This window comes from Pan troglodytes, chromosome 9, assembly GCF_028858775.2.
Source record: "Pan troglodytes isolate AG18354 chromosome 9, NHGRI_mPanTro3-v2.0_pri, whole genome shotgun sequence".
NCBI classification, from domain to species: domain Eukaryota; kingdom Metazoa; phylum Chordata; class Mammalia; order Primates; family Hominidae; genus Pan; species Pan troglodytes.
This window is the reverse complement of record NC_072407.2, coordinates 36,937,420-36,953,403: the sequence shown is the minus strand read 5'-3', so window position 1 is coordinate 36,953,403 and position 15,984 is coordinate 36,937,420. Positions and strand designations below refer to the sequence as shown.

The following is a 15,984-nucleotide window of genomic DNA, read 5'->3' as shown; positions in this document are numbered from 1 at the left end:
TATCTCACCTCTCTATCTGATATTCTGCAATAATTCTTATAAGCTGATTAGGTTATTCAGTCTCTGCTTAAATTATTCCAGAAATAGGGAGTTCATTAGCACACAAAGTAGCCCATTACCCATTTGTGCAGCTAAAACTATTGGAAAGTTTTCTGCTAATGACACTGTCCTATGTTACATATGCAATTTTATAACTATGTATATATACATATCTTAAAAGACCATAAACAAATACATTAAAATATTAAAAGTAGTTAATTGTGAATAGTGAGAATACAGACACTTGAATGTTGGATTCTTCACTGCACTTTTTAATGTCATTCCAATGTTTTTTAAAAAGGCAAAGGTGGCTGTATGCAGTGGCTCATGCCTGTAATCCCAGCACTTTGGGAGGCCAAGATGGGAGGACTGCTTGAGGCCAAGAGTTTGAGACCAGCCTGGTCATCATAGCATGATCCCATCTCTATTTAAAAAAATACATAAAAAGGCAAAAAAGCAAAGCAAGCAAACAGAAACCCCAAAATATGTTATTTTAAACATAGCTAAAACTTTCTTACATAAAATTATTACATTCTCTTCATGGTTATACAACTTGAAATTAGGAAATTAAATCTAATTCTACTTTTATGTGATAGTTCTCTGTTATTTTTGTTTAAACTTTTAAATTATATAAATAACGATTTTCTCCAAACTACTAATAATGAATTGGGAACCTTGAAAAAAGTCAACATTTTAAAACTACTATAATTACTAATACTGAAATGCAACTGACTACATTTGTACAGAAATACGTACAACTAAGTTAAAGTTAAAATTATCTTCAATGATATCTGACATCTACTCTTAATATTTTGATTTTATCAAACACTTATAATGCATAAAACTTCCCATAATTCAAAGTAGATGCATGCTATTGAAGTCATAATGAAGGCTATCGCAGGCACACTAACTAAACTATGACCTTTACACTGGTGAACACTGACATCACCTTAAAAGTCTCTATGTCTTCTGTCTTTACCACAAATTCATCACGCTCTCTGTATTGGCCTTCTCCTCCGCTTTCTGTGTCCTCCTCATCTGTAAAACCTTCTATGGCAACAGTGTCCTGTCCTTTTGCAAACTGGTCTGAAGGAAGACCATCAAGTTCAATGGGCTTTGAGGATTCTGAAGAGCTTATATTTTCCAGAATATTTACTGCATATGAAGTAGAGTGGAGAGGTTCTTGCTTAACTGCACCCACAGTGGTTGAGGAAGTAGTAGCAGTACCAGTAGTACTGGCAGTTGGGCTAGTAGTTGCCACCTGTAGGGCTTCTGAAACAAAACCAAGCAAATGCAAATCAGTATTACAAATATTTAAACACTTGTTTTGTGTAAAACTCAAAACAGTTTAAAAAGAAAGACTTGATTATTTTGTAATCAAACTGGTTGAAACAAAACCACAGGAAGAAATTAGACAACAGATGTTAATTTCCAAGAATCAAAGATGTGAGAATTAAGTCTAGATGACAAGTAGACTGCAAACCTGCAACTATCTACCTATCCTCCCGCTGCCAATTCCATGTAAGTAGAGCAAAATTATTTTTAAAAGAAGAGGCTGGGTACAGTGGCTCACACCTGTAGTCCCAGCCCAATTAAAAAAATAAAAAATTAGCCGAGCATAGTGTTGTGTGCCTGTAGTCTCAGCTAATCAGGAGGATGAGATGCGAAAATTGCTTGGGCCCAGGAGTTCAAGGGTTACAGTGAGCTATGATAGTGCCACTGCACTCCAGCCTGGGTGACAGAACAAGACCCTACTTAAAAAAATAATAATAATAAAAATAAAGACATGAAAGTGATAGAAGATAAGGAAGGGTGGGCCAACCAAAACTGTGACTCTTCATAGAAGATGAAAAACCAAATACATGTGGAAAAAAAAACCCCAAAACCTTCTGAAACAGCACTAGAAGCTATCAAAATTAAAATGATTATAAAGTAATACTATGAAAAACTGTATGCCAACAAATTAAATAAGATGAAATGGATAAATTCCTAGAAAGACACAAAATACTAAAAAAGATTGGGGCCATGCACAGTGGCTCACACCTGTAATCCCAGCACTTTGGGAGGCCAAGGTGGGCAGATCAGGAGGTCAGGAGTTTGAGACCAGCCTGACCAACATGGTGAAACCCTGTCTCTACTAAAAATACAAAAATTAGCTGGGCGTGGTGGTGCGCGCCTTTAATCCCCGCTACTCAGGAGGGTGAGGCAGGAGAATCGCTTGAACCTGGGAGGCAGAGATTGCAGTGAGCCAAGACTGTGCCACTGCACTACAGCGTGGGCAAAACAGACTCTGTCTCAAGAAAAAAAAAAAGACTCGGGAAGAAATAGAAAATCTGAATACCCAAATACAAAGTAAAAAAAAAAAGTAATTTTAAAACATCCCGCAAAGAAAAGCACAGGCCCATATGGCTTCACTGGATAATTCTATCAACAATTAAAGAAGATATCAATCTTTTATAAACTCCAAACAATAGGAGGAAACACTTCCCAACTCATTCTGTGAGGCCAGTATTATTCCAATACCAAAACCAGACAAAAACAGCATGAGAAAACTATCCCTTAGTATATAAATACAAAAACCCACAATGAAATACTAGCAAATCCACCAACATACAAAAAGAATCATACAATATGACCACGTGGGATTTATCTTAGGAATGCAAAGTTAGTTTAACACCTGAAAATCAATGTAATACACTGTGTTAATAGAAAACAGCATAGGAGCACAGGATCATCTCAATAGGTGAAGAAAAAGCATCTGACAAAATGTAATGCCCTTTTATGATAAAAACATTCAACAACCTGGGAACTTCCTCAGCTTTACAGAGGACATTTAGAAAAAATCAGTAACTAACATCATACTTAGTGGTGAAAACTGTATGCTTTCCTCCTAAGAAGGATATCTGAAGAAGCAAAGCTATATTTGCAGATGATATGATCTTGTATATAGAAAATCCCAAGGCCTGGGCACAGTGGCTCACGCCTGTAATCCCAGCACTTTGGGAGGCTGAGGCGGGCGGATGACCTGAGGTCAGGAGTTCGAGACCAGCCTGGCCAACATGGTGAAACCCCATCTCTACTAAAAATACAAAAAAATTAGCCAGGCATGGTGGCACACACCTGCAATCACAGCAACTTGGGAGGCTGAGGCAGGAGAATTGCTTGAATCTGGGAGGCGGAGGTTGCAGTGAGCCACGATCTCACCACTACACTCCATCCTGGGCAACAAGAGCGAAATTCCGTCTCAAAAAAAAAAAAAAAATCCCAAGGAATATACTAAAAAACTATTAGAACTAAAAAATGAGTTCAGCAAGATTGCAGGGTACAAGACCAATATATAAAAATCACATGTATTTCTATACATTTGCAGTGAACAACTCAAAAAATAAAATTAAGAACACAATTCCATTTCTAATAGCATCAAAAGTAATATTTAGGAATAAATTTAACAAAAGAACTGCAAACTTACATTGTAAAAACTATAAAAACACTGTTCAAAGAAATCATAGAAGATCTGTATAACTGGAAAAACATCCCATGTTCATGGATGAGAAGACACAACACTGTTAAGATGGCAGTGTTCCCCAAACTGACCTATGGAATCAACCCAATTCCTATAAAAATCTGAGCTTCATTTTTTACAAAAATTGACAGATTGTTCCTAAAATTCATATGGAAGTGAAAGGGACCCAGAATAGCCAAAATGATCTTGAAAAAAGAACAAAGTTGGCAGACTGACATTTCTCAATTTCAAAACTTACCACAAAGCTATAGAAATACAGACTGTGATACTGACACAGACATAGATACAAATCAGTGGAATAGAATGAAAGTTCAGAAAGAAACTCCTATACTTATGAGCAAATGATTTTCAAAAAAGGTGCCAGAACCATTCAATAAAGAATAGTTAACCATCCTACTAGGATGGTTATAATTAAAAATATAGACATTAACAAATGTTAGCAAGAAAGTGGAATGAATGGAATCCTTATACATCACTGATGAAAATGTAAAATGGTACAGCCACATTGGAAAATAATTTGGCCATTCCTCTATTAACCATGCAGATATATGATCGAGGAATTCCACTTCTGGATGTGTACCCTAGAGATAATAAACATCCATACAAAAATCTGTAAATGAATGTTTACAGATTTATTCATGATAGCCAAAAATTCTATCAATGGATAACTGAATATACAAAATGTGGTATATCCATATTATTAGGGAATAAAAAGGAATCGGATACTGATACATGCTACAACATAGATAAACCCTGAAAACATTATGCTAAATGAAAGAGGCCAGTTACAGAAGGTCACTTATTATAGGATTCCCTTTACATGAAACATCCCAAATAGGCAAATCTACAGAGAGAGAAAGATTTGTGGTTGCCTATAGCTGGGTGTGGGTATGGGAATGGACTCCTTAATGGGTACAGGGTTTCTCTTTGAATGATACAAATGCTGCACAAGTCTATGAACCACTGAACTGTACACTTTAAATGGGTAGATGTTATTGTATATGAATTATAATTCAATAAAACTATTAAAAAATACTTCAAATACCAGAGCTGATAGAGGAACTTTGGGCTGAGGAACAAATATAAATAACATGTAAAATTCCAGTGGTAAGTCTGAATAATACTGATGAACTAAAATAATCACATATACAACAATAAGTAAATAAAAATGGGAAAGCCAGGCCGGGCACAGTGGTTCATGCCTGTAATCCCAGCACTTTGGGAGGCCTGGGTGGGCAGATCACTTAAGGTCAGGAGTTTGAGACCAGCCTGGCCAGCATGGTAAAACCCCGTGTCCACTAAAATACAAAAATTAGCCAGGTGTGATGGCAGGGGTCTGTAATCTCAGCTACTCGGGAGGCTGAGGCAGGAGAATCGCTTGAACCTGGGAGGCGGAGGTTGCAGTGAGCCCAGATTGCAACACTGCACTCCAGTCTGGGCGACAGAGCAAGACTCCCTCTCAAAAAAAGAAAAAAAAAAAAGGGAAGGCCAGTGATCCCCTTAATTGTACTAAGCTGTAGGCAGAAGGGGTGTTTGACCATAGGCTAAAATGCAAAAGCTGTACTCTGAAGAAAGTGAATTCTACTTGCCTAGAGTGGTGGAGGAGCTGAGAGAAAACCAAAGCAGGGCCTGAGGCAAATCCAGACTTCCAACACAGAAAAAATGGAAATGCAGACTGGCAGGGGAAATCCATGAACTAAAGTGCTTGACAAATAAAGACCTCCTTGTTGCTACCAGCCAGCCTACCTGTTCTTGTCCCAAATTAAAGCTATTCTCATATATTTATACATTTCCCACTCAAGGGAAAAGACCTGTTGAGGAAATACAGATGAATATTCTAATCATGCTAGGAGCGCATACTATGTTATTTTATCCTAACATATTTCTATAATGCTACAGTTACACTGTCATACTTTTCTGTCACAAAAATATGTATGTAAATGGAAACTGATTTGTCTTGCAACTGAAGGCTCAAAATGTTAAACATTTCTAACATTATACAATTGCATAGTTGATCCAAATTAATATCTTTTCACATTTTGACAAGTATTAAATGTAAAACTCATGCTTCTGTTGGACATGGCACTTAAAAATTATTCATACATGGATCCATGGACAGTACTTATTGAGATAGATTTTACAACCAATTTTATTTGTCCTTCACTTTTATTGATATAAAAACTTAGAAACCTTGTTCATATAAATAATGGGTAAATTAAGGAATAAAAGTGACTTTGTTATAGCAATGTCACTGACTTCTACAAATACTTTCTAAGTTATATGTCAAAACAAGTCACATAGTTATCTGTGAACAAAAACAGAGATGCTGCAGCAGACTCTGAGAAAAGGAAATACTAAAGGTATTTTAGTATTTAGTCTGCTTTAGTCAGATAATCCCAAGGAGAAGCTATGAGATACAAGAACGAATGAAGGGTAAACTGGGAAATATATAAGTAAATGTAAACAAATGACTATTTAAAAGACTATTAATGATGATAGAATTAAATATGTAGTAACAATAACATTTATGTCAGGAGGGGATTAAATGGAGCTCCAGTGTTAAAAAATCTGTATTATCCAGAAAAAGGAAGATATTGACAGATTTGGAGACGCTAAAAGTGCATGTTGTAATTTCTGTTGTAACCAGGAAAAGAAAAGAAATATTTCACCAAAATAATCAGGGAGTGGGCACCTAGATAAAGGTATGAATAAAGCAAGATGGACCACATAATGATTATTGAAATGGATGATGCCCCCAGAATTGGGTTTCATTATGCCAATCTCTGTACTTTTGTATGTTTGAAAATTTCTATGAAAAAAGCAAATTTTTTTAAAAAAAGAATGTATAACTTCTAGTAGAGGGAAAGTTCATCAATACTTTATTTATATGCCCTTTGTAGGAAGTTTTAAAACAAACCAAACAATAGTTTTGTTTTTTTTTTTAAGAGATAGTATCTAGCTCTGTCACCCAGGCTGGAGTGCAATGGTGTGATCCCAGCTCACTGCCCCCTCAAACTCCTGGGCTCACCCGATACTCCTGCCTCAGGCTCCACATTAGCTAGGACGACAGGCACATGCCAACATGCCCACCTGTTTTTTTGTTTTTTGTAGAGATAGGCTCTCACTATGTTTCCCCAAATAAAAAGTATAGTCTTTAGAGATGCATACATAGATGGTAAAATTATATTAAGTAAGGAAGTGATTACCATCCAAGTCAGTTAGTGATTTGCTCTAGAGGTTAAGAGTGAGTTTAATTTAATACTCAATTAATTTCGATACTTTCTTGCTTTCCAATGAATGACATTTAACACTACAAATTTGCTTCTTCACACCACACTCTGGCCACATCCTATTAGTTTCAGTATACAGTGCTCCACTGTCCATTCCAATTAGTTTGTCATTTCAGTTTTGGTTTCCTTTTTAAGCCAAGAGTTATTTGGAAGAGTGAGTTTTTCTTTGTTCCTTTCTTTGTTCTTTCTAGAAATGGCTGCACTGTACCCAGGGAATACTGCTTGAATAATGTCTGCATTTTCAAATCTGTGGAAGTTTTGTTTTCTATTTTTCTTTATGCATGTTTGATTTTCACATGTGGGTTGTAATTCACAAGAAAAAATGTTCCAAAAGAAAACACAGATATGGAAAAATACTAAAAAAATGCTAATAACAACATTAGTATGACAATATTAAAAACAGAAATCATTAAGTGGGAAAAAGATTTTATTATGATAAAAGGAAATTTAACTTTAGTAAAATTTTATGCACTGAATTACATGGGTTCAAAATATCAAGTAAACAGTATTAGAAAAATAATATAACATAATGGGAAACTTTAACACACCTTTCTCAGGAATCAACAGATCAAGCAATCTAAAAACAAATAAAGGTAGAGAGGAGTTTTAAAACTTTTTATTATTATAAAATTTTAGACTACACAAAAGTAGAGAATACAAACCCTACTACAACCCAGCTGTAACAAGCACAAACATTTTGGTTCATCTGTTTAATCTATCCATCACTCCCTTTTATATTTGCTGGGCTATTTTAAGCCAAATTCCATACATGTCATTTATCTCCAAAATATACACATATGTAAACATTTTCTTAAATAACCTAATATCATTTATTAAAAAAGATATAAAGGATTTGAACACTATTAATGAAATCTATTAGTACTTAGTATTTATAAAAACTGGAATATCTATAAAAATGGACCATTTACCAAACTACTAACAAAATTTCCATAAATTTCAAAACGTGAACATATTCCCTGAACACAATACAAAAGAGTCAAATTAATAATTAAAACAGGGGGAGGAGCCAAGATGGCCGAATAGGAACAGCTCCGGTCTACAGCTCCCAGCCTGAGCGACGCAGAAGACGGGTGATTTCTGCATTTCCATCTGAGGTACCGGGTTCATCTCACTAGGGAGTGCCAGACAGTGGGTGCAGGTCAGTGGGTGCGCGCATCGTGCGCGAGCCAAAGCAGGGTGAGGCATTGCCTCACTCAGGAAGCTCAAGGGGTCAGGGAGTTCCCTTTCCTAATCAAAGAAAGGGGTGACGGATGGCACCTGGAAAATCGGGTCACTCCCACCCGAATACTGCACTTTTCTGACGGGCTTAAAAAACGGCGCACCACGAGATTATATCCCGCACCTGGCTCGGAGGGTCCTACCCCACGGAGTCTCGCTGATTGCTAGCACAGCAGTCTGAGATCAAACTGCAAGGCGGCAGCGAGGCTGGGGGAGGGGCGCCCACCATTGCCCAGGCTTGCTTAGGTAAAGCAGCCGGGAAGCTCGAACTGGGTGGAGCCCACCACAGCTCAAGGAGGCCTGCCTGCCTCTGTAGGCTCCACCTCTGGGGGCAGGGCACAGACAAACAAAAATACAGCAGTAACCTCTGCAGACTTAAATGTCCCTGTCTGACAGCTTTGAAGAGAGCAGTGGTTCTCCCAGTACACAGCTGGAGATCTGAGAACGGGCAGACTGCCTCCTCAAGTGGGTCCCTGACCCCTGACCCCCGAGCAGCCTAACTGGGAGGCACCCTCCAGCAGGGGAACACTGACACCTCACACCGCAGGGTACTCCAACAGACCTGCAGCTGAGGGTCCTCTCTGTTAGAAGGAAAACTAACAAACAGAAAGGACATCCACACCAAAAACCCATCTGTACATCACCATCATCAAAGACCAAAAGTAGATAAAACCACAAAGATGGGGAAAAAACAGAACAGAAAAACTGGAAACTCTAAAAATCAGAGCGCCTCTCCTCCTCCAAAGGAACGCAGCTCCTCACCAGCAAGGGAACAAAGCTGGATGGAGAATGACTTTGACGAGCTGAGAGAAGAAGGCTTCAGACGATCAAATTACTCTGAGCTACGGGAGGACATTCAAACCAAAGGCAAAGAAATTGAAAACTTTGAAAAAAATTTAGAAGAATGTATAACTAGAATAACCAATACAGAGAAGTGCTTAAAGGAGCTGATGGAGCTGAAAACCAAGGCTCGAGAACTACGTGAAGAATGCAGAAGCCTCAGGAGCCGATGCGATCAACTGGAAGAAAGGGTATCAGCAACGGAAGATGAAATGAATGAAATGAAGCGAGAAGGAAACTTTAGACAAAAAAGAATAAAAAGAAACGAGCAAAGCCTCCAAGAAATATGGGACTATGTGAAAAGACCAAATCTACGTCTGATTGGTGTACCTGAAAGTGATGGGGAGAATGGAATCAGGTTGGAAAACACTATGCAGGATATTATCCAGGAGAATTTCCCCAATCTAGCAAGGCAGGCCAACGTTCAGATTCAGGAAATACAGAGAACGCCACAAAGATACTCCTCGAGAAGAGCAACTCCAAGACACATAATTGTCAGATTCACCAAAGTTGAAATGAAGGAAAAAATGTTAAGGGCAGCCAGAGAGAAAGGTCGGGTTACCCTCAAAGGGAAGCCCATCAGACTAACAGTGGATCTCTCGGCAGAAACCCTACAAGCCAGAAGAGAGTGGGGGCCAATATTCAATGTTCTTCAAGAAAAGAATTTTCAACCCAGAATTTCATATCCAGCCAAACTAAGCTTCATAAGTGAAGAAGAAATAAAATACTTTACAGACAAGCAAATGCTGAGAGATTTTGTCACCACCAGGCCTGCCCTAAAAGAGCTCCTGAAGGAAGCGCTAAACATGGAAAGGAAAAACCGGTACCAGCCGCTGCAAAATCATGCCAAAATGTAAAGACCATCGAGACTAGGAAGAAACTGCATCAACTAACAAGCAAAATAACCAGCTAACATCATAATGACAGGATAAAATTCACACATAACACTATTAACTTTAAATGTAAATGGACTAAATGCTCCAATTAAAAGACACAGACTGGCAAATTGGATGAAGAGTCAAGACCCATCAGTGTGCTGTATTCAGGAAACCCATCTCATGTGCAGAGACACACATAGGCTCAAAATAAAAGGATGGAGGAAGATCTACCAAGCAAATGGAAAACAAAAAAAGGCAGGGGTTGCAATCCTAGTCTCTGATAAAACACACTTTAAACCAACAAAGATCAAAAGAGACAAAGAAGCCCATTACATAATGGTAAAGGGATCAATTCAACAAGAAGAGCTAACTATCCTAAATATATATGCACCCAATACAGGAGCACCCAGATTCATAAAGCAAGTCCTGAGTGACCTACAAAGAGACTTAGACTCCCACACATTAATAATGGGAGACTTTAACACCCCACTGTCAACATTAGACAGATCAACGAGACAGAAAGTCAACAAGGATACCCAGGAATTGAACTCAGCTCTGCACCAAGCGGACCTAATAGACATCTACAGAACTCTCCACCCCAAATCAACAGAATATACATTTTTTTCAGCACCACACCACACCTATTCCAAAATTGACCACATACTTGGAAGTAAAGCTCTCCTCAGCAAATGTAAAAGAACAGAAATTATAACAAACTATCTCTCAGACCACAGTGCAATCAAACTAGAACTCAGGATTAAGAATCTCACTCAAAACCGCTCAACTACATGGAAACTGAACAACCTGCTCCTGAATGACTACTGGGTCCATAACGAAATGAAGGCAGAAATAAAGATGTTCTTTGAAACCAATGAGAACAAAGACACAACATACCAGAATCTCTGGGACGCATTCAAATCAGTGTGTAGAGGGAAATTTATAGCACTAAATGCCCACAAGAGAAAGCAGGAAAGATCCAAAATTGACACCCTAACATCACAATGAAAAGAACTAGAAAAGCAAGAGCAAACACATTCAAAAGCTAGCAGAAGGCAAGAAATAACTAAAATCAGAGCAGAACTGAAGGAAATAGAGACACAAAAAAACCTTCAAAAAATTAATGAATCCAGGAGCTGGTTTTTTGAAAGGATCAACAAAATTGATAGACCGCTAGCGAGACTAATAAAGAAAAAAAGAGAGAAGAATCAAATAGACGCAATCAAAAATGATAAAGGGGATATCACCACTGATCCCAGAGAAATACAAACTACCATCAGAGAATACTACAAACACCTCTACGCAAATAAACTAGAAAATCTAGAAGGAATGGATAAATTCCTTGACACATACACTCTCCCAAGACTAAACCAGGAAGAAGTTGAATCTCTGAATAGACCAATAACAGGATCTGAAATTGTGGCAATAATCAATAGCTTACCAACCAAAAAGAGTCCAGGACCAGATGGATTCACAGCCGAATTCTACCAGAGGTACAAGGAGGAACTGGTACCATTCCTTCTGAAACTATTCCAATCAATAGAAAAAGAGGGAATCCTCCCTAACTCATTTTATGAGGCCAGCTTCATTCTGATACCAAAGCCGGGCAGAGACACAACCAAAAAAGAGAATTTTAGACCAATATCCTTGATGAACATTGATGCAAAAATCCTCAATAAAATACTGGCAAACCAAATCCAGCAGCACATCAAAAAGCTTATCCACCATGATCAAGTGGGCTTCATCCCTGGGATGCAAGGCTGGTTCAATATATGCAAATCAATAAATGTAATCCAGCATATAAACAGAGCCAAAGACAAAAACCACATGATTATCTCAATAGATGCAGAAAAGGCCTTTGACAAAATTCAACAACGCTTCATGCTAAAAACTCTCAATAAATTAGGTATTGATGGGACATATTTCAAAATAATAAGAGTTATCTATGACAAACCCACAGCCAATATCATACTGAATGGGCAAAAACTGGAAGCATTCCCTTTGAAAACTGGCACAAGACAGGGATGCCCTCTCTCACCACTCCTATTCAACATAGTGTTGGAAGTTCTGGCCAGGGCAATTAGGCAGGAGAAGGAAATAAAGGGTATTCAATTAGGAAAAGAGGAAGTCAAATTGTCCCTGTTTGCAGATGACATGATTGTATATCTAGAAAACCCCATTGTCTCAGCCCAAAATCTCCTTAAGCTGATAAGCAACTTCAGCAAAGTCTCAGGATACAAAATCAATGTGCAAAAATCACAAGCATTCCTATACACCAACAACAGACAAACAGAGAGCCAAATCATGAGTGAACTCCCATTCACAATTGCTTCAAAGAGAATAAAATACCTAGGAATCCAACTTACAAGGGATGTGAAGGACCTCTTCAAGGAGAACTACAAGCCGCTGCTCAAGGAAATAAAAGAGGATACAAACAAATGGAAGAACATTCCATGCTCATGGGTAGGAAGAATCAATATCGTGAAAATGGCCATACTGCCCAAGGTAATTTACAGATTCAATGCCATCCCCATCAAGCTACCAATGCCTTTCTTCACAGAATTGGAAAAAACTACTTTAAAGTTCATATGGAACCAAAAAAGAGCCCGCATCGCCAAGTCAATCCTAAGCCAAAAGAACAAAGCTGGAGGCATCACACTACCTGACTTCAAACTATACTACAAGGCTACAGTAACCAAAACAGCATGGTACTGGTACCAAAACAGAGATATAGATCAATGGAACAGAACAGAGCCCTCAGAAATAACGCTGCATATCTACAACTATCTGATCTTTGACAAACCTGAGAAAAACAAGCAATGGGGAAAGGATTCCCTATTTAATAAATGGTGCTGGGAAAACTGGCTAGCCATATGTAGAAAGCTGAAACTGGATCCCTTCATTACATCTTATACAAAAATCAATTCAAGATGGATTAAAGACTTAAACGTTAGACCTAAAACCATAAAAACCCTAGAAGAAAACCTAGGCATTACCATTCAGGACATAGGCATGGGCAAGGACTTCATGTCTAAAACACCAAAAGCAATGGCAACAAAAGACAGGATTGACAGATGGGATCTAATTAAACTAAAGAGCTTCTGCACAGCAAAAGAAACTACCATCAGAGTGAACAGGCAACCTACAAAATGGGAGAAAATTTTTGCAACCTACTCATCTGACAAAGGGCTAATATCCAGAATCTACAGTGAACTCGAACAAATTTACAAGAAAAAAAAAACAACCCCATCAAAAAGTGGGCGAAGGACATGAACAGACACTTCTCAAAAGAAGACATTTATGCAGCCAAAAAACACATGAAAAAATGCTCACCATCACTGGCCATCAGAGAAATGCAAATCAAAACCACAATGAGATACCATCTCACACCAGTTAGAATGGCAATCATTAAAAAGTCAGGAAACAACAGGTGCTGGAGAGGATGTGGAGAAATAGGAACACTTTTACACAGTTGGTGGGACTGTAAACTAGTTCAACCATTGTGGAAGTCAGTGTGGCGATTCCTCAGGGATCTAGAACTAGAAATACCATTTGACACAGCCATCCCATTACTGGGTATATACCCAAAGGACTATAAATCATGCTGCTATAAAGACACATGCACACGTATGTTTATTGAGGCATTATTCACAATAGCAAAGACTTGGAACCAACCCAAATGTCCAACAATGATAGACTGGATTAAGAAAATGTGGCCCATATACACCATGGAATACTATGCAGCCATAAAAATGATGAGTTCATGTCCTTTGTAGGGACATGGATGAAACTGGAAATCATCATTCTCAGTAAACTATCGCAAGAACAAAAAACCAAACACCGCATATTCTCACTCATAGGTGGGAATTGAACAATGAGATCACATGGACACAGGAAGGGGAACATCACACTCTGGGGACTGTTGTGGGGTGGGGGGAGGGGGGAGGGATAGCATTGGGAGATATACCTAATGCTAGATGATGAGTTAATGGGTGCAGCACACCAGCATGGCACATGTATACGTATGTAACTAACCTGCACAATGTGCACATGTACCCTAAAACTTAAAAGTATAATAAAAAAATAAAATAAAATAATTAAAACAAAAACTACTAGGAAACAGACAAAGAACCCCTGACCATTCTTCATAAATCCTGGGCTAAGAAGGAAATCAAAACTGAAATAATAAACCAGTTCGAAAAGAAAGTGAGAGCATTATAAACTGAAACCATGAGATATGGTCAAAGTGTGGTGCAAAGAAGAAAACTGACAGCTTAAATGCCATTCATTAGACAGAAAATAAAAAAATAAACTAAGTATTAAACTCAAGAAGCCAGAAAGAGATTATCAAATTATACCCAAGGAATAAAGGGCAAAAGAATTAAGATAAAACCAGACATTAAGAAAAAAAAGTAAAAAATAACAGGAGCAAAAAAATAAAAGTAGTTTGGCTCTTTAAAAAGAACCATTTATTCGGCAAAAACCTTTCACAGACTGACAAGGAAAAAATGCAAATAATCATTTAGAGGAAGAAAGAGGGTATAACTACAGAGGTAGAAGAGACTAAAACTTAAGGATTACTATGGACAACTTTACAACAAAGTTTACAATCTAAATGAATGATTTTCCTAGAAAATGTAACTTTCTTAAATTGACCTAGACAGACCAAGCGACCTCAAGAAAAACTGGAAAGACAGTTAGTTAGATCTGTTCTTAGAAAGTTTTATCAAATCCCTATTATGTATGATAAACTTTCAAAGCTTAGATGAACAGAAAAAAAAACTCCCAGTTTAATTTGTATGACCAACATAATCCTGAATACAAAAGTGAGTCAGATTAAGAAAAAAAATACTATAAGCTAATCTCACTTATGAATCTAAGTGTAAAAATCTCAAATAAAATACTAGCAAGTTAAATCTTTCAACAGATTAAAATAATCTGTCATGACCAAGCAGGGATCATGATAGTCCCTAAGCAAAACTATACAACACAAAAGCAACAAAACTTCAAGAAAAACCCTACCTTTCTGGCCAGAGGAATGGGTAAAGAAGCCTTGTGCAAGGCTAACAGTAAGGGGAAAATCTGTTTCTGTTTTCTCTTTTTTGTTTCCAACTCTGTCCAGAGAGAGGCCCAAGTCACAGAGCTGAAATGCAGTAATAATGAATCAGAAATCTAAAATCCTAACAGAACGCTTGTCTTGTTGGCAAAAGGAACCTAGAAACAAGGCCCCTAAGGCATCAAGAGAATAGGGAGAATCCCTGTTCCTTCATTTCTTTCACTGCATTGCCTCAAGGGCAGTCCCAGTTGCAGAGAATTATGTCAAAGCCTGGGAAGATAAATCTCAAAAAAAAACAAAAACAAAAAACTCAGTCTTCTAGGCAACAGACTAGGAAAAGGGACCCTGGGATCTGGACAGTGTGGGGAAAATCCCAGGGAAAAGGGAGCTGGAGAATGGGATCCTCTCATTCTTATGTATGGATCCACACAAATCAGCGTTTCATACCTAGGATGCACAAGTGTGAGATAGAACAAAACTAGCAAAAGAAAGGCTTTGAGATCTGAACTACAACACAGTCTACAACCCACCCAAGTTCTAGGCTAACTGCTAAAACAGACCTACAACAGCAAAGCAAAAGCCTTGAAAACAGAACTGACACTGGAAACACCATTCACAAAAAGTAAGACAGAACTTATGGTCTGACTGCCTGCTAAAACAGAACAAAATAAATCAATATTCTTCAGAGGATGTTAATAGAACCTACAGTTTTACAATACAGTACTCAAAATGTCCAAGATAAAATCCAAAATTACTCAATATACAAAGACCCAGAACATCCCAGAATGCCAAATAAATTTCAGAGACAAAGAACTAAAACAAACCTTAAAAAAAAATTCAAACCCAAATTTTAAGTTTTAAAAGATCTTCAAGGAGCCCAGAAAACTGACGGTGGTATTACACATTTTTTTAAGCTTTCAACACATTTCAGCCAAGTCCATTTTATCCAGAGATGCAAACAAAACTGAAGGGAAACACCAATTTTGGTTTCATTACATTCTTGAGATCTGGGTGCCTGTCACTTGTGTCCTTAACAGTTTGTTCTGCATACCCATGGCTGCCTGAGAAGTAGGGGCTGAGTGCTGTTCATCAGTTTGGCCTTCATTTTGAAAAAATATACCA

General features: G+C 37.9%; 1 protein-coding gene across 5 annotated transcripts in view; it reads right to left on the bottom strand.

Moving 5' to 3' along the window:
* The window catches only part of QSER1 (glutamine and serine rich 1), an 87,313-nt gene that overhangs the window by 24,995 nt on the left and 46,334 nt on the right, over positions 1-15,984 (bottom strand). For all 5 annotated transcript variants that reach the window (XM_054662196.2, XM_508354.9, XM_054662197.2 and 2 more), the window contains one exon: positions 989-1,311. In XM_054662196.2, coding sequence (XP_054518171.2) covers positions 989-1,311 — 323 coding nt within the window. The remainder of the gene's footprint in view (positions 1-988; positions 1,312-15,984) is intronic.